Genomic DNA, 26,992 nt, shown 5'->3' on the forward strand with positions numbered 1-26,992 from the left:
AACACAATCCAAGAATGGGCAGAAGACTTAAATAGACATTTTTCCAAAGATATAGAGATTGCCAACAAACACATGAAAGGATGCTCAACATCACTAATCATTAGAGAAATGCAAATCAAAACTACAATGAGGTATCACCTCACACTGGTCAGAATGGCCATCATCAAAAAATGTACAAACAGTAAATGCTGGAGAGAGTGTGGAGAAAGGGAACCCTCTTGCACTGTTGGTGGGAATGTAACTTGATAGAGCCAGTATGGAGAACAGTATGGAGGTTCCTCAAAAACTAAAAATTGAACTACCATACAACCGAGCAATCCCACTACTGGGCATATACCCTGAGAAAACCATAATTCAAAAAGAATCATGTATCACAATGTTCATTGGAGCTCTATTTACAATAGCCAGGACATGGAAGCAACCTAAGTGTCCATCGATAGATGAATGGATAAAGAAGATGTGGCACATATATACAATGGAATATTACTCAGCTGTAAAAAGAAACCAAATTGATTTGCTTGTAGTGAGATGGATGGAGCAAGAGACTGTCATACAGAGTGAAGTAAGTCAGAAAGAGAAAAACCAATACCATATGCTAACACATATATATGGAATCTAAAAAAAAATAAATGGTTCTGAAGAACCTAGGGGCTGGACAGGAATAAAGACACCGACATAGAGAATGGACTTCAGGACATGGGGAGGAGGAAGGGTAAGCTGGCAGGAAGTGAGAGAGTAACGTGAACATATATACACTACCAAAGGTAAAACATATTGTTAGTGGGAAGCAGCTGCATAGCACAGGGAGATCACCTCAGTGCTTTGTGTCCACCTAGAGGGGTGGGAGGGAGACACAAGAGGGAGGAGATATGGGGATATATGTATATGTATAGCTGATTCAATTTGTTATACAGCAGAAACTAACACACCATTGTAAAGCAATTATACGCCAATAAATATGTTTTTTTAAAAAATGCTAAGTATCTTGAGCAATTCTATATGAGAAGAACGTTTTGCCAAGAACTTTTCATTTGAATTTTAAGAACATAAGAAGGCAATAAAAGCTGAGTAAATATATATGCAGGTTTATTCCAAGTTCCCAGTCACCTTGAAAACTTTGCGTGTTCTTTGATCATTCTTTGTGTAGCCAATCAATTATCTTCCCAACAACTCACTATGACAAAATTCATGACTTACATCATCTACCTATACAGTAGAGATGTTCCTGTGTTACCTTTGTCATTGAAACATTGCTTACAAAGATCCAGGATTAATCACAACTCAAGACCACAGCTGTTCGAAGATAACATACTCAGAAAGCTAAATTCTATCCTCCACACAGTAGCAAGAATCTTTTCAAAACTTTCAGCTCATGTCATTTGTACGCACTAATTTTTCCAATGGCTTCCTACCTCAGAATAAACTCCTCCCAATGGCATATAAGTTTTTCCCTCTGGCCTCATTTCCTCCAGTCTCTGCCTTGTCCATTCTGCTCCTGTCACACTGACCTCCTTCCAAATTCTTCACTCAACAACGATGCTCCCAGTTTAGACTCTGTGCATTTGCTGGGCCTTCTGCTTCCTGTGCTCCTTCTTCACATGACAGAGTGGCTCACCCCGGCACCTCATTCTGGTCTTTGCTCAAATGTCCCTCACTGAGAGAGGACAGCCCTAAAAAATACTACCCCTTCCTCAAACCATCACTCTATGTCCTTACCTTGACTTTCTTTTCTGCTAGCACTTAGCCCAGATGCCCCATTACATGTTTATCTTTCACTTGTTAGGCACATCTCCTCCTCGAATATAAGCTCCCATATAGGGAAGGACTTCGTTATGTTCACACCAGGAACAGTGTGGCATAAAGCAGATACCTAACAAGTATTTCAGAAGAAATCTATTGAAACAAACAGCTATATGCTTTCACAATTCATTCAGAAATTGTATTTAGACTGCAACTCATAACACGTGATTTTCTTGTTCTTTCCTCGAGACCATTCTATCCTGCCTATGGGATGATAAAATTGCATTTTACTTTAGTCCTAACAGTTTTTAGGTCTATATTACCTGGCCAAGCACCATGACTTCCGCTGATTCATATGTAAAAGTATAAAATGCCTACTTCTACATACATTTTACTTTATACTATATGATACTTTATTCTTAATATATTATTTATATTCATAATGTATAAATTATATTAATTTCACAAATCCACATGAATTGTTCCATCATTAGAACACCATGTGTCACAATGCATTAAGACAGCTTAAACTAAAAATAACAGAGAAAAATAAACACACGAAAATAACACTATGCCCTATAATACTGAATTAACTCTCAAGGGCACTACCTCATTGTAGCTAGCAATTATAATCTTTTACCTTACTCACTTCACTGCACATGACACATCTTTTATATAAATTCACCTGATTTGTTGGTGGACTGGACAAAACCCAATTAAGTGTGACATATTATAAAATAGAAGGAAGTTATCGTTTTATGTTATCAGCCTGAAAGGTAAGAAGGCATTGACTATAGTACTTTACAAATTTATCCATTGCTATGATCTTGAGTGAAAACAATTCAGATTAAGTTGTATTAACTTAGACTCAACAAAACATCATTCATTGTACATCATTTTTTTAGCCCATAGACTTATTCTTAACATAATCACAATTTTTATTCTAGGTCTAGTTGAAATTGATTAATTCAGTGCTATACAAACTGAGATAGAATCTTTTACACATTATCTCAGTCCTCATTTCACTGCAATCTAAGGTTCTAATCAGGGAGCTAAATAAAATACACACGTTTCAATCTTCACCAGCCTTCTGATCTAACTCATATAAGCTGTGACCTAAATGACCTTCATTTCAAGCATATAACTTTGATTCTATCCCTCTCTCCCTCAGCCACCTAACTGAAGGCTCAGTTAAGGAGGAGGAACCACCATAACCTCTTTGCTTGGCATCAATATCAATATAACTCACGATACTTTCAAGACCTGGTTTAGTTTATCTGAAATTTTCTTAGGAATATAAAGGCTTTTGAGAATATCTGTCACTTCCTTTAGTCTATTATTCTAAATATTTACAAATTTATTGCATCATTTCCTTGAGTTTATTTTAAAAACATTAGCACCCAGCTGTCATAATCTACTAATCCTTAGATTTTGATACCATAATCCTTCTACATCGTTCTGAATATTTTACATGATCTTTGTTTTATTTTGCTTATTAATATCTTATTTTCCACTGTACTTTATTCACTCTGCCTCTGGGCCTCTGTAATCCAGAAATTTTGTTCTTTTGTGGAAGATGGACCATAGAACAAATCTACCAGTTCTTACACAGAAGGCAACATATTTTTAAGAAAAGTTGCAAAGTTATGATACTAAGGCCATACAATGGCATAACATACACAGTAAATAAGAATAAAAGTACAGTTATATGTGCTGATATAAAAAGATATTCAGGATACAGTGTTAAGTGAAAAAAGCAAGTTGTAAAACAAAAATGTATCATGTTGCCATCTGTATATAAAAATAAGGTCTGTATATATATAATATATGAATGCACTTATATATGTGTGTATATAGAGAAAATTTTCTGGAATCATGCACACAAAAAAACTTTTCCACAGTTATCTATCTCTCAGGAAAAAGAATAAAGGCCAGGGAAGGAAGCCTTTAGCTTTCATCTTATTCTCATCTGGTCTGTATTGTATAAACTTTTCAACCAATCATTTCTAAGAAAAAAATTTTTTTCAAAAACCTTAAAATGTCTATTACGTTTGATCCAAAAAGTAAACTTCTTGGAACCTAGCCTAAGAAAATAATTATTAATTTCAAATTATCGTAGGTAATAAGATACTACAGTACTACTAGTAGTAGGAAAAATAGGAAAAATAGGGAAATGTTTAAATTATGAACAAACCACAGAATGGAATAATACAGACATTAAACATATTCATGAAGATTACATAATAACATAAAAATACTTATGGTATAAGGTTAAGAATAAAAAGCAAAATATAACATTTTATGGAAATATGAAAACATAACTTGTAAACTCTAACTTTAGAAATAAAAAGACTGACCATATGTTATAGGTGATTTTTGTGTGTGATAAATCTATAGATAATTTTAAGCCCTCTTTTCTCTATTTTCTAAATGTTATTTCATAAGCTGTTAATGAAAAATAAACACTGATAAAGAGGTTTGGTACGTATATTAGAGCATAAGAGAGATAAATAATCATAAACGTTGCCATCTAGTGTTGAACTCACCTCAATGAAAAGATAATAACAAAATGTTTTAAAATTATAGATGTCATCAAGTCAAGAACACAAGTTTCCCATAATAGTTGAGAAAAATAATAAACCTATATACTCTTCATTTCACAAATCCAGAGGGGGGGAAAAAAACCCACTCTCGGGCTTCCCTGGTGGCGCAGTGGTTGAGAGTCCGCCTGCCGATGCAGGGGACATGGGTTCGTGCCCCGGTCCGGGAAGATCCCACGTGCCGCGGAGCGGCTAGGCCCATGAGCCATGGCCACTGGGCCTGCACGTCCGGAGCCTGTGCTCCGCAACAGGAGAGGCCACAACAGTGAGAGGCCCGAGTACCACAAAAAAACCTCACTCTCTTCCAAGTGATATGATCCTAGTCGAATACTTCTATTATTCTATCTATCCCCTAATTTCAACCTATATCATGTGCATCTTATTTTACAAAAAGTTGTCTACTTCCATAAATCCAGGTAAACAATCTAGTTTTCTGAAGTGGAAATAAAAGAAATACTAGTAATAATGTCAATGTTGCTACTGAACTTTAACATCCGTACCTTTTTGGTCAGCAGTTTACCAAATTCTACAAATTTTCTAGATTATACATTACATGTACCAGAATTGAATGATAAAATCCAAGATCAAAAATTTGAATTATTTTATAAAAGGGCTTCAAATGTATGTTAATAAGAATCTTTACTCACATATGGCAAAATCATTTTGAAAATGTTGGGGGTCTTAATGTTATAATTCTAAGGCAGAGGTTGGCAACCTTTTTCTGTAAAGGGCCAAACAGTGAATCCTTAGGGCTTCGTGGGCCATAGGGTCTCTGTTGCAACTACTTAACTCTGCCCTTGTAGAGCAAAAGCAGCCACTAAGAATATGTAAATAAATAAGCATGACTCTAGTCCAATAAAACTTTATTTTCTGGCACTGAAATGTGAATTTAATATAATTTTCACATATCACATATTCTTCTTCTTTTGATTTTTTCCAACCTTTTAAAAATGAAAGAAAAGAAAAGAGAAAAAAACATTCTTCACTCACAGGCAATACAAAAAGAAAAGGTGGTAGGCCAGATTTGGCTTGTGGGCTGAAGTTTGTCAAACTGGTCATTCTAGAGTTTTTGTTTAACGTATTCCAGGGTTATAGCCCTTGCTACTTCCTGCTGTTCGGCATGCTTTATCCTCCTCCATTCCACCTTCAAAATCTTATCTAACATTTAAAGCCTTCCTCAAATACGTCCTTCACGAAAACTTTCAAGGTGACTTCATCAAATGAATCTTCTCCTTTGAAGCCCAGTAACATTTGTACCTTCTCTGGTTTTACATGTGACTACTGACCTTGTCCAGTTATTGGCGTGGCAAGCCTTCCTCTTAACATTTTATGGAAGGAACCCTCTCTTACACATTTCTTATTGACCACAGTGCATAGTAGAAGGTTAATGATAATGACTGAATGGAAAGATAACTATTCAACATCCTCAATTCTTAGCTGTAGGCACCAGTGGTTTAATAACAGCTTTTAAGTTTCTAAAATAAATGTTATAGACATTAAAAGCATTCATAAGTTTTCAAACGCAGATGAATTTTAGTACTATTAAAATGTGACAACAAATTTTACCTTGGAGTCAAAAAGAATTCCCACCATGTTGGCAGGGTAGACAGATGGGAGAGATTAGGGAAAGGCCCGAGATACAAGTTATAGGGCACAGCGTACTATGTGAGAGCCGAATAGCTGCAGGCACAACCGGCCATCCACAGGACACAACTCAATCCTTTAACTGTCCTCCTAAAGTTGAGAAAAGTATCAGACCTTCCATGTGTGTAAGGTACTGGGGCCTGATCATCCTAGGACATGCTTCAAGACTTTCTGTGTCAAATGGAACTGTCTAACACACCCAAGAAACCCCTGGATCAGAAAGTTACTCAGTTTCAGAGAACTTAAAGTGCAGTTTGGCGTTTTCTATGAAATTTTTATTTAACTATAAATTCCTATTGCACAGAGAAAATTGGAAACCTTTAGAAACTGGCACCACTCTCCCTGAATTCAAATCCTAGGAATGCTTCTTATTAGCTGTATGATGCTTGACATCTTGCTTAACCTCTACAAACCACAGTTTTGTCATCTGTAAAAAGGAGATAATGATAATAGAACCTAACTCATGGGGATATTGGGCTGTTGTGAGGATTAGACGAGTTAATATATGTAAGTGTTTAGCACTGGCACATAGCAAGCACCTATCAATGTTAGCTACATATACATATAAATGCATATTTGGATAAGAACAAATAGCATTGCTAATACTAAATAACTTCTAAAAAGCTACACATACCCTTGCCTTCAGACATGTATTGTGTTTTATTTGATTCTTGAGATAGAACTGTCATAGGAAGGAATTTACAGAAAATAGGAAACAGGCTACTTAAGAATTATCAAGTAATTTTTTAAATGCAATAAAGGAAAACAACAAGCTGAAAATACATGTATGATCATGTGACACAGAGAGAAATAGGAAAAAATTGAATCCCTCCGGCATTATCACAATAGTATTTCCCAAGCTTTGGCAGAGTGCAATGACCAAGATCAGCTTCCATGCATAGAGACAATGGCAGGTCAACTCAATGGCCATACTTACCACCTTTATCCATCCTACGGGGACCTGCCTTTTTGTCCTTCACCTTAGCAGCGCTTCCTTCCCAAAGGTTACTCTTACTCTTTTCCTTCTCTTCCTTGGAAACATGTTCCCTGGACTTCTCAGATAAGCCCTCTGCAATCACTCGGGTTCCTTTCTCGGCTTCTTCTTCAAGAACATTCTCCAAGTTTTCCTCTATTGGCAGAGGCTTGGTCTCCACATCTACTTTTATTATTTCTTGGTCTTCAATTTCGATTTCTAGAGAATTCTCAAGTGGAAGGTGGGTTTTTCCTGGCTCATCATTTTCACTCAACTCCTGGGAAGATGGACTTTGGACACTTTCATTTGGACTGTTTTCAGCGTGGGCTTCCCTGTCCCCCAGTGCAGATTCATCCTCACTGCAACTAGAATATGGGTGACTTTTGGATGAGGTTGATGAAGCAGTTCTTATATCTACAAAAATTAAAAATGACATCATTGCTTGTCCATAAAGGGAAATTTAATAATAATAATTGCGGGAATTATGCTAGTAATTAATCATACTAAAATTTTTAATATAGTTTAGTAGATTTGATACCCTTTCCCCATATAGTCCACATAATCGTCATGATAAAGAAAGACCTATGTAATCTGTGAGTCTATACAATTTTCAATACGAAGTCATATTTAACTGAAAACCAGTTGTATTTGTTTATTTGTTGAAAGCCATTTCACTGGAAAACCTTTGTTAGTATCTATTTTGTTATAGAAGAAATTGAATAATCTTTCACTTGTTCAGCAAGAGCACTTATCTCATTATCATCTTGGATGTATCCACAGTATTCTCTGTGCATAAAGTTTAAATTTTTATCTACTGTAACACCCGCCATACTGGTACACCCTGGTAGCTCGGTATGGTAAGAATATCTATGCATTTGCATAATACCTAGATACTTAATACTTTGAGATAATGCTTGTGTGCGTGTGTCTGTGTTCATGTGTGTGCGTGTGTGTGAGATCTGGTCTTTTTTATGGGTTCCCCAGAAGCAGACGCTGAGATGAGGACTCATGTTCCAGTGATGTATTAAAAATATGCTCCAAGAGAAACTCTTCTGGGTGTGGGTAAAGCAGGGCAGGGCAGGGAAGAAGTCAATCAAGAGAGCTATTTCAAGCAACATCTCAGCCTCAGCCTGATCCCATGGGAACCTCTGAAGTCTAAATTATATTAGAATTTTTCTTCCCTTGAGGAAGGAGCTGGGCTTCCATACTCTGCTCCAGTCAGACATAGCTACAGGCCACCCTGGGGGGAACATGAACTCTTGGCACTCCCTTGCTCTTTGTGCCTGAGGGTGAAGCAAACCCAGTAGCCCAGGGCTGTCCTCTGAAGAAGACAGAGGATGCAGAAGCTGGAGATGGACCTACAGAATCGGCAAAAGAGATTCTAGGATATCTATGCAGTACATTGATGTGATGCTAGAGACATGCAGTCTGGAAACTTACCAGAGCCAAAAATGGTTTCGTATTTATTACCCACAAAAACTTTTTAAAATCTCCAAGAAAGTAACACACACACACTGACTCTGTAAGGAAGATGCACTGCCTTGGGCCAGAAAAATACAAACTTGCCTTTCATTTTTTTAACCAAATAGACCTGTGTTTATAATTTTTTTATAGAATATATTTTTCAAATGAAATAGCCCATACTTACAAGCTGCTTAGCTTTCTTGTTTGCTCTTCTCTGTGTGCTCCTGATTCTTTTTTCTGTTTATGTTTTTTTCTGCTTGTCAGCTACCCAGATGGCTGTAGCAGCTGAGGCAGAGTTTAAGGGAAGAAATACCTGTCTTTACTCTTATCCTCTTCCCTCTAGCCCCAATGGCTCTCCATGACAGGGCTTAGCATTTTAAGTATAGTCACTGAGACATACTGAGTTCCCACAAAGATGTGAGAGATTCTACACAGCAGTAAAAAATAAACTCCAAAAAGCCTTTAAGCAACAGAACCCCTTAAGTACAATTCCATTTGTTCTTATCTTCCAACTATCTTGGCAGGCACCAGATGACCACTGTTTCTCAAAGGAATCACATACTTCAGCCACTCATTCTTTATCTCCATTGTATAAGATCTGGATGTGCTGTCTCTCGGTGAGGAACGTACAGATCAAGGACAGTCGTTCTCTATCTTATTTGTACTAGTTCCGAAATTTCAGGGACTATGATTTCCCCCTCTCTTAAGCATTTCACATTTGTTTTTTAAGAAAGAAAAACAACTCCCAATGTGCTAGTGGTTTGTTTGATCAGTGGTTTTCATTAATTGCACAATTAGCTAGGATACAATGTTATAATGGTTCTGCACGTCCAAAAATATCCGTATCTACCATCTGAATGTTGACACCAGGACTCTCACTTTTGGCTCTGAGAGTTGTTCACATAATTTAAAAGAAGAGTGCTCCTCTTTCTTTAGCAGCTTCTGTTAATTGCATTATTTTATTTCAAAGGCTGAAACATGCTCTGGTTCAATTTTGAGTCAGTCCTTAAGAAAGATCAGGTGAATGAATGGCTGCTGAGTGGCAAGGCTACCTGACCTCCCATAGAAACTCATTTCAGTTTTCAAATTTCTCTCTAACCTCCCTGTATAATTTCGTTTCACTCTCATTTCTCACTCTCATTTCATACAGACACTGGGGCCAGGCTGTGCCTACAAAAAGCTCAAAATGCTTTAGGGCCATGGAATGGGATTTTCAACACTAATTTTATTTATTCTCTTAGAAATAAAGTTTTTATGTGAAAACTTTTATATAAAGGAACATTTTATATAAAGGAATTTTAGGGTCGATATATAAATTGTAATTTTTTTTTTCATTAGGAGGGAAAAAGTTGTCTTGGAGGCATGTTAGGAAACAGCTCTGCCTCCTACCAAATTCCATTTATCTCTCCAGTGCTCCCTCCAGGTACTGATGCTAAGAATCTGCCCTTGGTCTTCATGGTAGGGACCCGATCTGCACCCACTGCCTGAGTCCTTGGCCAAAGCCAGTGTGTTTGGTGCCATGGTTCTACACCCTAAGCAGGATCTCTGACTTTTCTCTTTCCACATTCAATCAGTCCCCAATCCTTCACTGTTTTCTCTTTTCATGTCATCATAACTGTTCACTGATAACTATTCCTTCTTTTCTGTCACTACTATTTCATGCAACATGAACTTGAGAGAAAATACTATGTTTTTCTGTAAGACAAACTTAGGTGTTCCAATCATGACTAAGCTACTCGTTAGCTTTGACTTTGGTTATGCTACTTAACTTCTCTAAGGCTCTGTTTTCTTTGCTGTAAAATGGGAATCAATTCCAATTATTGCTCTCCATAAATCATTGCAGAAATTACATGATAAAAATTAATCTCACCAAATCAAATAATCATTGCTTTATGATTTTCAGTCTTCTTCTCTCTCTGATATCATACATGATAAGTATATTCTAATAAATTTCTTTCTTGTGATTTCACCCTGTATATCACATTAAGCATAGTAGTCACAGTTACCATTTATTGAGGAAAAAAATAAAACCTGATCATGATTATGCACCTACTCTGTACCAAGCACTGAGGTAAGCACTTTACAAACATTCTCATTTAATCCCATGGAGTAGTTAGTATCTTCTTTTTCTAGATCTAGAAAGTAAGGCCCACGGAAGAGTTAAATAATACCCAATGTCCATTAGCTATAAAGGAGCAATTTTTGTAAATACTTCTTTTGTAATGACCCATCGTATTAAAACCAAGACCACTCTACCTGCCAAAAGGCTTTCAAACAGAGGGCACCCACTGTCATGAACCCCACTATTGCTTCTCTTAGCTAGATTTCCCACTGTTACCACTACAGATGAAGATGGAAAATAGTTTTACATATTCTACTATATATGTGTCAGTAATCTCCACTGTTTGCACTGCCTGCCTAGTCAATTTGATATATATCTGACCAAAGGTACCAACCACACACACACACATCCATAGTCAGCACCAGTCCAGCAAATTCAGGATGAACTCTGCTCTCTCTCTGTAACTGAGGTCCTGAGTTGTCCTCCATCTTCCTAGCCACTTACAGAGATTCATTCATTCACTAAATGCACACTGAGCACATCCTATGTTTCAGGCAATGTTCTGGTATTGAGGACACAATGGAGTAAAAAGCAGGCCAGGTCCCTGCTTCCATGGAGATTACACACTCTAGACAGACATTGCTTCCTTTGGCATGAGTACAATAAATCAACTACACATATTTATTAAGGTATTTGTTCATTCTCTTAACAGTGACCATGGGTAGCTCTCTCAGAAGCTGTTATACTCTTATTGTGATCCATAGCTATGTAGCTTGTTTTGAACCAGTGACAAGTCCTGACCTCAGTTTTCAATCATTCCTTCACCCACTAGCATGATGCATTGTTTTACTACAGTTTAAATTCATTATTTCCTCCACTAATGTCCTGATTTTAACTACTTTGTTTTTAGCTTACTAGCTGAAGCCATAGAGACACCTCGATTTAAGTTCACAAACTCAAATATGAAAATTCAGTTAAAAATTTAGATCACTCCAATAACACACCATGTATCTCAACCCAGTGGACCCAATACTGTTCTGAGTTCTAACACAAATTATGTCTCTTTGCCAATTCCTTGGTCCAAGTTTTCACAGAAAAATCTGCATAAGTGTCACACCTATTTTCTTCAAATTAGCCTTGACATATGAATTTTTATGTCCTACTATTCCTTATATTAACAGTTGTAGATTATACTCATGAGTTCACCAAAATCTGTTCATATTTATATTAGATACTGTGGTTTGGTGAATATTTTCATGTACAATAATACCTGATTAGACAAGTGTTTTGTACTCAATAAATATCGTCAAATGAGTGTATGCTTAATGACAATAGAAGCAGAAATCACTGAATTTCATCCATGAACAGTAACTAGTTATTTGGTGTAAGGGAGAACATATGTCCTCATACTGGTAATTCATTATCAATTTAGCAATGAGACAAATATACACATTACTTTGTATATATATCTCGAAAGTAAATGCAGGAGAAGAAGAAAGCTTAAAAGTTCCTCCTTATTTACCTTTAACTGGATTTTCTAAATACTTAAAATACTGAGAATATAGTCAAATCGTGTATCACATTTTGCTGCTTAAATCTTTTTACATTTGTCCATTAATCTAGTCAACCAGTCATGCATTTCACAAGATTTTATTGAGTGCCTCAGTAGTGCCATCACTATGTACAGGGCAGATTCAAAACTGTAGAGAAATACCTCATAGAAAAGTACTTTATGTGAACTAAAAGATGATGCTGCATTTAAGTATTCACCTGCAAGCCATGACTTCCTACTTCAACAATCCAAAAGTGAAGATGAATTGAGGAATGCTTACAATTAAGAAAAATTAAAATGTGACTAATCATGCAAAACATCACAGACATAGATTCTAGCCAAAAGTTGCCTACAATCTTTCCCTAACCCTCTCTGGTCCGAGGAGGAGTCAAGTGACACTATGAAGTCCACAGAGCGTGGTCTCATAGCATGTACAATTTCAACACAGAAGGAGAAGGCTTCCCTCATATGCATCCCTTCAAGCCCATAGTCAGGCCCAGAAAGGAAGAGTGAGATACTGGAAGTCAGTAAATCAAGTAAACAGAATATTTTTGTGATTCTGAGATTTTCAAAGTCTTTAAGGCTTACTTATTCAACAGACTGAAAAATAGCACAAGTAAAATACTATCTTTCTTACTAGAAAAAAATTTCACTTTAATTCTTATGTTCTTTTCTTTGTATTCTGGGAACAGATTCTCTCTCTCTCTCTCTCTGTCTCTCTCTCTCCCCTTCCCCCCGTTCTCTTTCTCATAAGGAGCTACTTAGTCTTTACCTCTTACTCACAGGTACTATCATCCAAACTGTCCCTAAAAGTCTATTCTCAGCAACATGACACTTTTCCCCTCAACTTTATAACATTCATCTATGACAATATATTTTCAACTGGTGAATTAGCTCCTGGGGTTGCCAACACAAACACAGAGAAAAGGAATCTGTCATTCTTTTTAAACGATGGGAAGTCTCACACATCATTCCTAAAGCAGGGTCCTCTCTTAGTGGGCATGCAGTCCCTGGCACTCCATCATTTGCAGGCTGCTCAGCACAGTGTATTCATCAAGGCGGGCCGATGCAATTGCTCACTGGCAGTTTAAATGGGGCCGACTTGTCACAAGAGTGACAGCCTGGGCAATTGTTTGCCCTCTGGGAACAGGTGCAGGCAGGTTCAAATGAAACACATCCAAACACTAACAGCAAGATTCTTAATCATGTCAATAAAAAGGATGTACCAGTGTCTAGGATTCAGTGGTCACAATGTGCCTCTTACACTTTTGAAGATGAAGTGCTGTCTGGCTTTTCAATAGATTGTTCCAAGGAATCTATCATGTCATTATCATTTTTAATGCACATTTCTTGTTTGCTGGATGAAATATCTAATTCTGATACTCCTCATGCTACAAAGCATGTTTTTGAATAACGCAGGGTCAGGTTATCAAAATAAAGGGATGGAAAATAAAGGAGCCTGGTGGTGGAGGAAAGAAACAGTAGTAAGCAATGAAATTTTACTTCAGAATAATGGCAGAGTTTTAATGTAAATACCGAGGATGCAAAGGAGCTCTTAAAAAGGATTATTTAATAACATCGTTATTGAAAAAACAGAATAAAATAGTTAGCCAATTTAATTTAAGAGCAGTTAGCTCTTAAATTTCCCAACATTGTGGACTAGATTTTATATGTTCTGATAGCTTTCATTACACATCTATTTAAAATATTATATGTTCTATATCTCCATAATGCAGCTAACTCTATACAATGTTTTTAATAAAATTCCAGTAATAATCATATAGTATAAATGTAACTAGATATCATGGCACTAACAAAAGTGTTTTAGTATTCTTGGTGTTTATCAAGTAACTGCTTAATATTCACAAAATATCTTTAGGAAATTATCTCTGTGAGGAATAACAAGGACAACATACAGTCCTAGCTTTTGTAGTATAATTAATTTGTGTGTTATTAAATTAGCTTGAGGGGCAAAATTTAACACACATGAAACAATGAGTGAAAAATCAACTGCTGAACGATAGAGTTTCATAAAATAAAGAGCTCAGTGAAGGCTGCCGAAGTAGGAGAGTCTCATGGAAGAGGAAGGGGATGAATTGGAAACAAGCAAAAGGACTGGAAGTGGATTGGGGGAGTCCATCCAGGAAGGAGAGAGGTAAATTTGGGTAAAATTAGAAAATGTCCATTTTAATTTCCTCCGTTTAAAAGTAAAACAAAAAAACAGAGGCTAAAAAATAGGATAAGATGAAGAGTTCAGGGTAAATGCCTCTAAAATGTACATTCTTAAGGAAACAAAATCCTTTTATTGGGGGGACTTGCTTTAATTTTAGATAAGTGGATATTGGCTGATTTGGAGAAATGTTATATTGTTTTTTTCCAAAATCCAGGCTCTGAATTTTGCGTCTTGGCTCCACCCATTTCTGGCTGTGTGAGTTACTCAGTCTCATCATTTCCACATTTCTTTACTAGTGAAATGGAGATTAAAAGTACCTGCTTTTTTTTAAGGTTGTTTGAAGTAAATCAGATAATTCATGTAAAATATTTAGCACAGCACTTAGCACAAAATAGTCTTAATGAACAGTACCTATAGGATACCTTTTTAAACATAAGATTCCAGTTATTTAAATGCAAGTAGTATTCAGTGTTAATGTTGACCCATCACTATCAGTTATTCAGTAATTACAGGTCTAAATGATTAAAGCCTTCCCTTGAAGTAAGATTCAAGTACTGCCTGCATCCTTGTCTGCTTAAACAGAAAAAATTACTCTATCTTGGAAGAAAATCCATTTGATCCCAAGAAAACAAGTTGATTATGCAGTACAAAAATAATCCCCAGATTACCATATATTGAAATAATGTACTGACCCTTTGTGAAATCAGTACTTGATAATTCACCACCATTATTGAAGAAATTAAAAACTGAGTCCTTCTTTGTTCTGAACCGGTTATATTTATATGCAAACACACTTTCAATCTTTTTCCAGGTCCAAGTCACTTGTATAGTTTCTTTAAAATTTGATTCAGGTGACATCACTTTTCCATAGAATTCTTAAACTTTTTCTATGTCATATAGGAATATAAACTTAAATCCCATATTCATATTCAAAATGAGGGGAAAAAGCTATGTTTCGGCATGCCTAGAAACATAAAATGTAACTATTGAGAAATTAAAGGCCTAATTTAAGATTTTACAAAAATTTTTCAATGCTAGATCATTAATATAGAGTAGTTCTTTCAACTATAATAAAATGGCAGCAAAACTTGTTTTCAAATATATTGCAAGTTAAAATCACTCTAATTTTTCACATTGTGCTTCACTCTTCACTCTGTCAGGAAGTTCAGGATTAAATTTTTAGTTCAAGCATAGTCACGGTCTCATGTGCAGTTCCTAGTAAAATTATCTTTTCTTACGCTAAATAATTTCTGTTCTTTATTTTATTGTCTTGTATATGTCTGCATGAAATTTTAGAATAGGTTTGCTTGAATTCATTCTTGAACAGAATAGAACTACAAACTAAATATTTGTTCTTGTGATTACTTTATTACTTAATTTACTCTTATTTTGTATAATCCCTATGTATTCCTTGAATTCAAAATTTTGAGATCTTATACAGAAAAAAATTTGAGAGGTGAAAAGAATGAGGAAAATTGACAGCAATTCAAAAAGTCATCATAATGTTACCTCATTCTCTAGTCTAAAGCAAACTACAAAGACATACACACACTTAAATATAAGACAGGGTTATTATTATCACTGATAAATGCCCAGAATGTACCAGGGAAGATATTTTATTTACTAAGACCCACATAGCCTTGGCCAAACACTTTCATGGGACAAATCCAGAAATGTTTTCCTTCTTTGGACATTATTTTGGTAATTTAAGGTGTTTAGAAAGGTCTTAAATATTTAAGATATGCCTCAGATAATGAGGGTTTCTTTATCTACCTGAAAAGCTCTGTATTTTCCCTGTGAACATTCAGAGTCATTTTAGATTTGAAAATTATAAGGGGTAAGCTTTGCCAAGAGCAATAATCCTTCCATAAACTAATATGCCAGCATCTGCATTCCAGGTAAGTTAAGAAAAAAACATGAACATAAGGGAGGAATTTTCAACTTTTCCCTTAATTGAATGGGAGCTACTTTTCATTTTTCCAAAGCCACAAAAATGGTGTATATGTGTGTGTATATAAGAGGAGATAGTTTGAGATGAAAAAAAGGTAGTAACTTTCTACATAAACAGAAGATGTGTCACTACAAGCTTCACGTGACACCCTGCTGAAAAATCCCAGCAAACTAAAGAAAGAGAAAGGATGGAAGAATGACTCCATAATTTGGATATCTATGGAAGAGGGGTTGATCAGCATCCTCCGTTAGGGAACCAGGTTCCGAACAGTCTTTTAAAAAAGATTATCTCATTAAACATAAGGAAAAGAAAAGTAGTGAGTACACTTGCTAAACAGCCTATGTCAAATGATAAGCTAATCAACTTGCCATGTTTATCCTCTTCCAATTCACTCTCAGAGCATCCATCAACCTCATCTTTCACACTGTCATCAGCATCTGATGCCTTCCACGAGGTTTCACTCTCCTTTTCAGCGTCTAAAAGATCTTTTTCATCATCTGAGGGTGACTTTGGCATTCCATTCAATGGATCATCAGCCTGTCCTTCATTAGCTTTCTCATCTTGTTTCTCCTCATCTGCTTCGAAATCTTCTTCATATTCTGAGAAAAGAAAAGTTCCACTATGAGAATGAAAATAGAATCCCTAATACTTAACCCATTTCATTTTAATGAGAACTTTGACTCCATTATCCTCCCCTCTCTGGGCCTTTCTTCACTTCTTTTTCACAGTTAGTGAACATGGAAAACTAATAGCAAATGATCAAAGATTGCAATCAGTTACATATACAAGAGCAGTAAAGAAATGAAACTCCAGGGGCTTCCCTGGTGGTGCAGTGGTTGAGAGTCTGCCTGCCGATGCAGGGGACACAGGTTCGCGCCCCGGTCTGGGAAGATCCCACATGCCGCGGAGCGGCTGGGCCCATGAGCCATGGCCGCTGATCCTGCGCGTCCGAAGCCTGTGCTCCACAATGGGAGAGGCCACAACAGTGAGAGGCCCGCGTACCGCAAAAAAAAAAAAAAAAAAAAAAAAGCTCATTTACAAATGGACATCATCATCTACAATAACCAAAATGGACAAGAGAAGAACTTGATAGAAAACAATAAATTAGAAATAAATTTAAAATGAAGAGAACAGGATTATAATAATGAAAGTTAATTTGGAGACCCAGTGAGGCCATATTTTGTAGGAAGAATGTTCAAAATATTTGGATATCAAGTTAATGAATAGTGAAGTGGAAAATATTCAATTAATCAAGTCCAAAGGCCCTGAGAAGTAACACTGTGAATAGCACATTCTTTGAGAGAACCAAATGGACATCAAGAAAAGGCATTATGAAGGATTCTGTATCTGGGCCAGAACTGAAATCATATGCATTATTCATCCCTACAATCAATAAAATAATTACATTCCAAGGATAAAAATTCTTATAAAATAGGATATTCCTGTCACAGTCATGAATTTGCTTCATTTCTTCAGAAGTGTAACACATCTGTAGCAGAAAAAGGAAACTGTCACATCAGATAAACGCCATCTGTCCCTTGTGGTTATAATTTTTCACCTTTCATATTTAATTGTTCCCCTTTTTCTTCCACCAAAAACTAAAAATCTTGAAGTGACAACATGCCAAGGATAGAGAGCAAAAGGATTTCATGCAGAACCAATTAAGCAAATAAACAATTATCTTTTAAAATAAAAATTACAGGAAAAATAAAGTTTTCCCTATTTTGTGTGTTTTAGTTATTAGATAGTCTGGCTTCTTCTCCAGCAGTGGGGGCCTGTCGGGTAATTACTTGAGAGCTGTCTACTCTGCCACAATGAAGGAAACTTAATTTAGAAATGCATGCCCTGTGCATATGAAGAAAGCTCTGTTAATGCAGAGAAGGGATGAGGGCGATGTGAGAAGAAAAGTGAGATCAGAAACTGTAATGAAAAAAGGCAAACAAAGAGAACTCACCACGAGAAAGTTTTCATGAAAGAGATTTAATATGGAGAAAGAGAAATGTGAATCAGTAGAACAAAATTATAAAATAAGCAAGAAGTTGAAGAAATTAGTTTATATTGCATAATGGAAACAGGACATACTAATAAAAACAAATATTTTGATTCAAATATTTCAGGCCAAGTAATGGGATAGCTTCTCACTTGGTTTAGTCAGCTGTCAATCAATAACTCTATTGAGACCCTTCTATTTGGAAGAGGCTAAAATTGCAAGATAAAAGACATTACAGTAACACAACCCCTGCCCATCAAAGAATCTCCAATTTTTGTTGAGGAAATAAGACGTAGGTACCCAAGAAATACTGTACTCATGTTAGAAGAGTTTTTATACATGACCCTCAGTAATGTTCGTTTTAACACTATTGGGCTCAGTTGCTGTAGATTTTTATATAGGACTCATGATTAATTATGTGAAATAGTGTCAAATAAGTGGAATAGAGTCAAACAAGGATGGAAAGTCATTTGGAGATTGTGGAAGACTTCCTAGGAGTGGTTGAAGTTAGCCACAGAATTCACACACAGAGAAAAACACATTAGGAACAAGAGATATTTGCTGCTGGTCACAAGATAAGCAGGGGCCAGACAGTACATGAGTAAATTGCTGCAAGTCCATCAACAATATTACAGCGTGGTGAAATATAGGGTTCTGGAGTCAGGCTGTCATGTGTCCAAGTACCAGTTAAAGCACAGCTGTGTGACCTGTCAATTTGCTCAACATCTTTAAGCTTCAGTTTCTTCACCTATGATATGGGTGGTACCTGCCTCACAACGCTATGGGGACTATTAAAAGCAATAATCCCTAAAATATGCTTAGTATAGTGCCAAGGACAGTAGGCTCCTAATAAATGTTAGAGATTAGTAGTAATCATGACTGATTGGGGGTGGAGAGAGTTGGTCATAGAATAGGAGAAATCACACACAATATGTGCTTTATCGACAGCAATACACTTTAATGGAGGCAACTGATTAAAATCAGAGTCGTACAAGTGTCCACAATTAGGACACAATCGCAGTTATATTATTGAAGCAGACCATAAAACTGAAGGACCATGTAGTGAACCACAAGAACAATCCCTGAATCCTATTTGGCAGGAGCTTCAGTGTTTTCTCTCAAAACACGAAATTCAAGGCTGCCCTGGCTTTGTTCTAGCATCACATTTAAATATTAGCCTTCTATTAACCAGGAACACTGCATTAGCATCACAGCTCAAAGCACACCTCCTTTGTCTCATCTACTCATGTTTTCAATATGAATAAACTAGTGGCATGCTTTCTGTATCCCTTTTCATAATTTCTTCTGTTTCCCCATCTCATCTTTCTTCTTCCAGAGAAGGTAATTAGCTTGTTGTTTACCATCCCCACTAATGAGGAAGCAAGTCAACGCGAGGTCAACATCAATCCCTCCGCAGCTCTCCCTCGCTGACCTCCTCACAGGCTTCTTGCTGCCCTGAACCATCAGCGGCTGTTCTACAGAGAGCTGAAGCCTTGCTCCGCTGTTTCTTCTTTCCTTAAATGGAAATGGGCATTTAAAGTCCATTAAGGAGCCAACACAGAAGGAAGAACTTGGGAAAAGCTGTTTAATAGTCATAAAGTATGCTACTCATAGCACGGGCCATGTTGGTTTAAGAAAAAAAAATACAGAAATTGAACATGGCCTAAATAAACATACCTGTATGTTGTGAAAGTTAAAACACGAAAACACATCCCATTTGTTAATTGCTCTGCTGTTGCTATTGTTATCTACAGATATTGTAAAATTTTCAGTTTAAGATAAGAATGAAGACTAGAAAGGATCATGGAGAGAGGTAAGCTGGGTCAAAGTGTTAGGAGTGAAATCTTTTTTAGATAGTCACATTATTTCAGTAATAAACAGATATAAAGTCCAATGCTGTAACAACTCTGTAATTATTTTCTTGGATTTCTGAAACTGTTGGGCGGCAACTAGAGAAGGTGGGGAAGAAGAGACCTAGGAGATGCCCCTTTCCTGATACCAGCCCTTCCACACTCATCCCAGCCAATGGCTAGCGCTCCTCTAATCCAGGCTTTGTCTCCTGGGTGCAAGAGGGTCACTCAGGCAGCTCCCCTTTTCTGATTCTTTGGACATATCACCCACAACCAGGTAACATCAAGGATAGCTTGTACAGCAGAGGAGGTTATACGTACAGTGTTTGAAAGTTTGGGCTTTGGAATTAGACAAGCCTGAGTATTAAAGGGTAGCAGAGTATGCCACCCCAAACTATGCCACTTGGGCATAAGGTTTATTTTGAGCTGAAGGCAATTGAGAAGTAGTAAATAGAAGAGAAGTTCTCTGCCCTCCCCCCATTTCCCTAAAAGCAGGACATATATTTGAAGGTATCTCCCCTCCCCTCTCTCCCAGCAAGGACAAAAGCTAATCATAGGAGACAACTCTGATCCTTAGCAGCCCAGAGATGGCACCAGAGGAATCAACATAACAAACTTCACTAGAACTAGCCCTTATCTACCATTAGTTTCCACATAATATTTGCCTTCCCACAATTTGTTGCCCCTGGAAGCTCAATGTCCTTTTCCTTTGCCTTGTCACTTCTTGAAAAAATGTATTTTTCTTTTATTAAGATGCCATATAAGCCCAAGTTCTAACCCCCCCTTTGAGTTACTCAGCTGAGTGCTCCCATACATATGCACGATGCACCTGTTAATAAACTTTTGCTTGTTTTCCCTTTTTAATCTCTTTTGTCAGTTTCATTTACAAGGATACAGTTAATGAACCTAAGATGGGTAGAGGGAAAAGTTTTTCCTTTCCTACAGTATGAAACTTAGTTCTGCTACTTTCTCTCTGTATGTCTGAGCCTCATTTTCTTAAAATGGAGAGAGTAATAATATCTACTACATCAAAAGGTGAGGGTATGTATATATATAAGGTAAGGAGATATATATATATATATATATATGTGTGTGTGTGTGTGTATGCAGTTAGGGGGGGAAAGAAACGAGGAGAAAGAGGCAGAGGAGAAGGATGAAGAGGAAGAAGATGAAGAGGAAGGAGAGGAGAGTGAGGGGAAGGGAGGGGAAGGGATAGGCGGGGAGGGAAGGGAAGAACAAGAAAACAAGAAATGCGCACAAGCTCCAGGACCCCAGGCCTACATCAAATGTTTTCAGTTATAGAATACTCTATCACTATATAATCATATAGGTTGTTCCTACCTGATGCCAAAGCATCAGTTTCACCAAAGCAAGTACATCAAATACTGAAAAAAACAGGCAAAATTCTGTTTGGTGAAATGGTCTCTCCCTGCATAAGTGAACAGAGCCTCTGGCTCACGCAGACGCAAACTCTCCTTTCCCGCCTTCCCCTCCAAGCACCTCCAACCCCCTGGAGTTAGGCTGCCCTCCTCTAAGACAGGCCACACAGAACTCCTTGCAAAACGGTTGAGAAGGTGGTCAGGGATTCCTCACCTGCAACACAGTTGCCTGAAGATCGAAACTGAGTAACAACATTTAATGGATATTTTTGCAAATTTTTATAATCACATTGTAAAGTCTTAAACAAAACGACCACACCAGGCAACAGCAAAAGAACCCAGTGTTACTCATTACCATATTTAAATATGTTTTCTTGGTCATCTTCCCAGACTTCTTGTCCTGGCTTTTCTTTACGTTCCATTTCTTCAACAGCAGTTCTCACTTCGCCGATCCCTGTATGTAGTTCTTGAGCTGAAAAAATGGCTGAAGCTGAGGTTTTGCTCCCCTTCATCTCTCTCCTTCTTGGTATCAGGTACTCTCTATCCTTCCTCAGTTTCCCCTCACCCTTCATCAATCCCTCTCTTCTCTCAATACTCTTTTCTTTCCTAGGTTTTGGTGAAGTTGTTTTTTTGTCAAGGCCCATTGCAATAATGCACCTAGGAAAAATATTAACATAAAGTGTTGATTAACCTTTATATATAGCACAATGGAACTGCAAAGATCTTTAAATCACTTCTCTTATTCCAGTAAGAAATGTTACAAGACACATATTTATCATAGTACACAGAGTTAATTAAAATAAACTACTTTCTCCTTATTAATACCAAAATCTTGTAAACACAACAATTCTTAATAGTTTTACCCACAGTAATTACACAAGAAAAGAAAGCAACTTAACAACAATGAATTATAGTCTCAAACTAAACTTTGCGCCTTAAAGTATATATTTGACCTTATAACAGAGATAGATAGGTAACTTAAGTCCTCATATTAGAATTATGTGATAAAAGAACATTCAGGTTTATCAATAAAAGGAAGCTGAGATAAAAATTATCAGAAGAAAGATGTCATTCTGTCTTTGATAATTTATTATTCCAACAAGACAACAACAAAAAGACTTCCATACAAAATTGACTCTAAATAATTATGATTGAATTTTTAAGAAACACAATCAGTTAAATATTTTTGTACCCTTTAAATAAACACTTCAGGAGCCTGAATGCTCATTTTAACAGAACTGCCATTATTGCTTTTAGAATGGCCTTTTGAAACCTGTACCACAATCTTTTGGTGATTTTTCCTGGCAATAAGCTTTTGTTTTGGAAAATGGCAATAATCTATAGAGGTCATAAAGTCATTCTAGGTCAAATCTGGTGAGCCAGCAAATGATCTGAATGTTTTAAGACATTAAAAAATATTTTAAAAAATCAGTTATAACAAAAGTAACATTAAAAATTCTTCTCTAGCTTTTATCCTATCTCTCAAGTTAATATCAAAATAGGAATTCCAATAACTGTAATACATACATTAATAAAAATGATGACTATGATGACAATAAGAGCATCCAGCACTCCTTCTGTGCCAACCTCTTTACTGGGTACTTTATATACGTGGTCTTATATGTTATATTCCCCTACAGACCAATAACTTAAGAACTATCGTCATCACTTTACAAATGAGGAAACTGAGGCTTCAAGGATTCCATGACTTGCCCAAGTTCACCCAGCAGGTTAGTGATAAAGCTGGCTTTCAGCTCAGGACTGTTAGACTCCCATCACCTCCCACTGACGGACACCCATATGATTAGATTACAGGTATAGCCTTCTCAGATGACTAGTTACACAGACAAATGTTACACTGCTGGGCTTACCACTAGGGCAAGTGCTCACAGTCTCCTCACAAAGACTAACAGAATGTGGAGAAGTTTTCACCAAGGCCTGGAGACAATCCCTGACCTGAAAGAGGTGCCTGGCAGCTACCAGTCTCCCCACTCCTCCTCTAGAACTTCACACATTCCCTTCTCTCCATGTCACACAACTGTTGGGGAACTGGGTCAATTACAGTGAGGTCAGAATGCAGTCAAGACTTTCCAGTCCAGGAAGAATAGAAACAATATGTAAAATCTGAAAATTGCCTCTATGTGAATCAAGTCCAATGGCAATTTCTTAAACTGAAGATATCACTGAATTTCAGCCATCCCTAGACTAGCAATAGCATAGGAATTGATCTTAACTCATTCTCCCAACAAGTAAATATGAGAACTTAGTTATATCACTTATCCTTTCACTATCTCCCCATAAAATAAAGCTAAAAGGATATGCACTCAAAGTAACTATCAGGCTGTGAAAAATGGGATAATCAGAACATACTTACCTCAGCCATATTAAGCATGATAAATTATTTCTTGACTATAATGATGATATACGTAGCACACTGCTTTCCTTGGAATAAAGGTGTCATGAATCTTCAGAGATTATGATTACTAGCATTCCTTCTGTTCAAGCTATTCTTCCCTTATCAATGGTAACACCAAATACATTGATTTGGAGCCTCTGATATGCTGTTACTTTTAGTTCATGTTGTGACTGTGTAAAGGCTTTGATGCCTCCCTACTGCATGCACAGACTTTTTATTGCCCATCTGCTTAAGGGAATTAGGCAAACAAAGTGGATAACATCTGTGCTCTCCTCCTCACTGACTACCTATTTGACTTCTGAGTATAATATGAGGTGTTGATTCTCATTATTAAAGCTCAAAGCAATCTGCATTCTCTTGGTTACGCAATTCTTTTTCCTGTGTTTCACTTTAGCAACTGAAAGTAACTACCACGACTCTTCCAAGAGTTCCCATGATTGAGGGATGGATACAAGTGTGGAACCTCCATACTTTGGAAGTGAAAACAAGCTTTTCTTGTTTTCTAAGGACCTTAAACAGGTAACTCCAAAAATTTCTAAATCCTTCCTCCTTAAGTGAGAGAAGAGGTGTGAAAGAGTCATCTAGCAAGTGGGATAGTGAATGGTCTAGGGCAATGTATCAGGAATGCCTAGGTATATTTAGGACCTACCTGAGGTTGCTTTTCTGTTCCAAGTCAAATATGTGTTCTCCATATATGTGGACAAGTCATTTGTGGGCAAGTCATTTGTTTAACTCCCAGGAAAGCTAATGAGTTTGTATACAATCATCCATGTGTGAACACATTGCACTCTTTGGGAACTGCTGTATAAATCCAAGCTATAAAATGTTTGGTCCTAAACACTTTCTATCGAGGTTTAATAATCAGTGCCAAAATCTGATGGATGACATCTACTCTCCTTTCAACACTTAACTAGCTTCTGTACAATTCTTTATATGATTTCGCTTGGTTCTCTCTAGCTTCTTTCTTTGAAGTTTTCAAATAATAATAACAAAATGGTTGTGATGTTTAAGAGTAAGTTCTATTACCCTCAACTAAAATGCACAGTTCTCATAAGACACTGGTTTTCAATTTTTTCTTAGCTTCATAATCAGCTGAGGTTAAGGCTCCAATCACTCTTTGACTGGAAAATAGAAATAATCAGCAGAGAACTTCCAGTTGATCCCAACACAGCCACCAACTTGCATCTCTCTCTGCCCTACATGCCATCTTTCTTCCTGTTACTACAGAAGAATGCTTCCTCTCATCTAAGGCTAACACCTCTATTTGAGCCCTATATCCCATCTCCTCTAGTCTACTCAAGCACTTTGCCCCAGCAATTTCTCTCTCTATGTCATGCCTGATCAATGTGTTTTTGTTCCCCCTAGGGTATCAACCCTATCTATCAGCTTATAACCATATCATAATATCTCCCATCTTAAAATATACTAAGCCCCCTTGGGTCCCTACATCCTCCCTCCTGGCTGCCACCCAGTTTCCATCTTTTAGAGCAAAACTCTTTAATAAGAGCTATCCATCATCTCTGGCTTTAGCTCTTCTCCAATTGTTTCTTAAACCCACTCCAAACAAGCCTGCATTCCTACCACTCCACAATAGCAACTTGTGCCAAGATCAGCAATAACCAACACATGACCAAATAATCATGCTCAATCCCGAATTTTCATTTTGCTTCACCTAACCACACCTACAATCCAGTTGATTATGCCTTATTCTTGAAACATTTTGTTCATTTCCAGGACATTGCTTTCTCTGGGTTCTCTGTCTAATCACTGGCCTTCCTTCCTAGGTTTTTCCTGGTTCCTCTTTATCTTCCTCACCTTTGAACTAAAGTGACCAGAGCTTATTACTCAGGCATCTTCTCTTACTGCATTCCATTCTTAAGCAGTCTCATCCCATCTTATGACTCTAAATGCCATCCATATGTAAACAATTCTCAAGTTTATATATCTCCAGCCTGGACCTCTCACCAGACCCCAGATTCACAGATCCAACCACCTACTCAACATTTCTACTCGCATATCTCATAGACGTCTCCAACTCAGTGTGTCCAAAACCAAAATCCCCTCCTTCCACTCCCAAAGCTGCACCTTTCATAGTCTTCCCCATGTTAACTAGGCATCTTTCCAGTTGTTCAGGTTAAAAACTTTTCAATCATCTCTGACTCTGCTCTTTTTCTCATGCCCTGAATCCAATCCATCAATAAATCCTGTAAACCCTACCTTCAAAATACGTCTAGAACCTAATCACTTGTAACTCTTCCTACCACTCTCTCTCCTCTAGATTAAAGTAGTTTCCACCCTTCCCCACACCCTCCCTATTTTAGTTTTCCCATAGGAGCTACTATCAGATCATGACAGGCCATTGCTCTAAACCTACCTGAGAGGCTTCCCATCCCTCTCAGAATAAAAGTCAAAGTCTTTGCAATGATCATAGGACTCTACGTGACTTGACTCCACTGTCTCTCGGACAGTGACATCTTCTATCACTGTCCCTTTCTCACTTTTGCTCTGATCACACTAATTTACATACACCAAGCGTAATCCTGTCTCACACCCTTGGTATATGCTTTTCCTCTACCTGAAAACCTATTTGAAAAAGGAGACATTTTTTTCTGGTTTCTGCTCAAAAGACATCAGAGAGGCCTTTGCTGACCATCCTACATAAAATAATACTGCCTTCTGACACTTGTCCCCCCTCATTCCTTATATCTCCCTTACCCTGCTTTGTGTTCATCATGCTTATTACCATCTAATATACATTAATTGGTTGTTGTATTATTGGTATATTGGCATGGGTTTATTGGTATATTATTTTCACTTCCCCTGTCAGAAGGCGCTCTATGGGTCAGGTTCTTTGGTTGGTTCACTGCCATGTTCTAGCTTGGCACAGAGTCAATTCTCCATGAGTACTTTCAGGAAAAAAATTAAGTAAAGCCTGCAAGAAGATCTCCTGACTACAAACAGAATGTCCAATATGAAAACTGATGAATAATAGTCAAAACTGACCTTTTATCATGTATTTTTTTATGTCCGAGATTGAAATTAGGGGTATGAGAGTGATCATGGGGCTACACGATAATGCAGGCACACCTCTATTACGCAAAACCTATAACATGCAATTATATAAGCCGGATGCTTGAAACATGCTCTGGATCTCAACTCAAAATAAATTACTATGAGGAATGAAGGAGGGGGAAAGCC

General features: G+C 37.2%; 1 protein-coding gene across 1 annotated transcript in view; it reads right to left on the bottom strand.

The window, feature by feature from the left end:
* Positions 1-26,992, bottom strand: part of ERICH3 (glutamate rich 3) — a 96,824-nt gene that overhangs the window by 17,976 nt on the left and 51,856 nt on the right. The window contains 3 exon segments of the mRNA XM_032641021.1: positions 6,913-7,371; positions 16,528-16,758; positions 21,734-22,035. Coding sequence (XP_032496912.1) covers positions 6,913-7,371; positions 16,528-16,758; positions 21,734-22,035 — 992 coding nt within the window.

The sequence above is a fragment of the Phocoena sinus genome, chromosome 1 (assembly GCF_008692025.1).
Source record: "Phocoena sinus isolate mPhoSin1 chromosome 1, mPhoSin1.pri, whole genome shotgun sequence".
In the NCBI taxonomy this organism is placed as follows: domain Eukaryota; kingdom Metazoa; phylum Chordata; class Mammalia; order Artiodactyla; family Phocoenidae; genus Phocoena; species Phocoena sinus.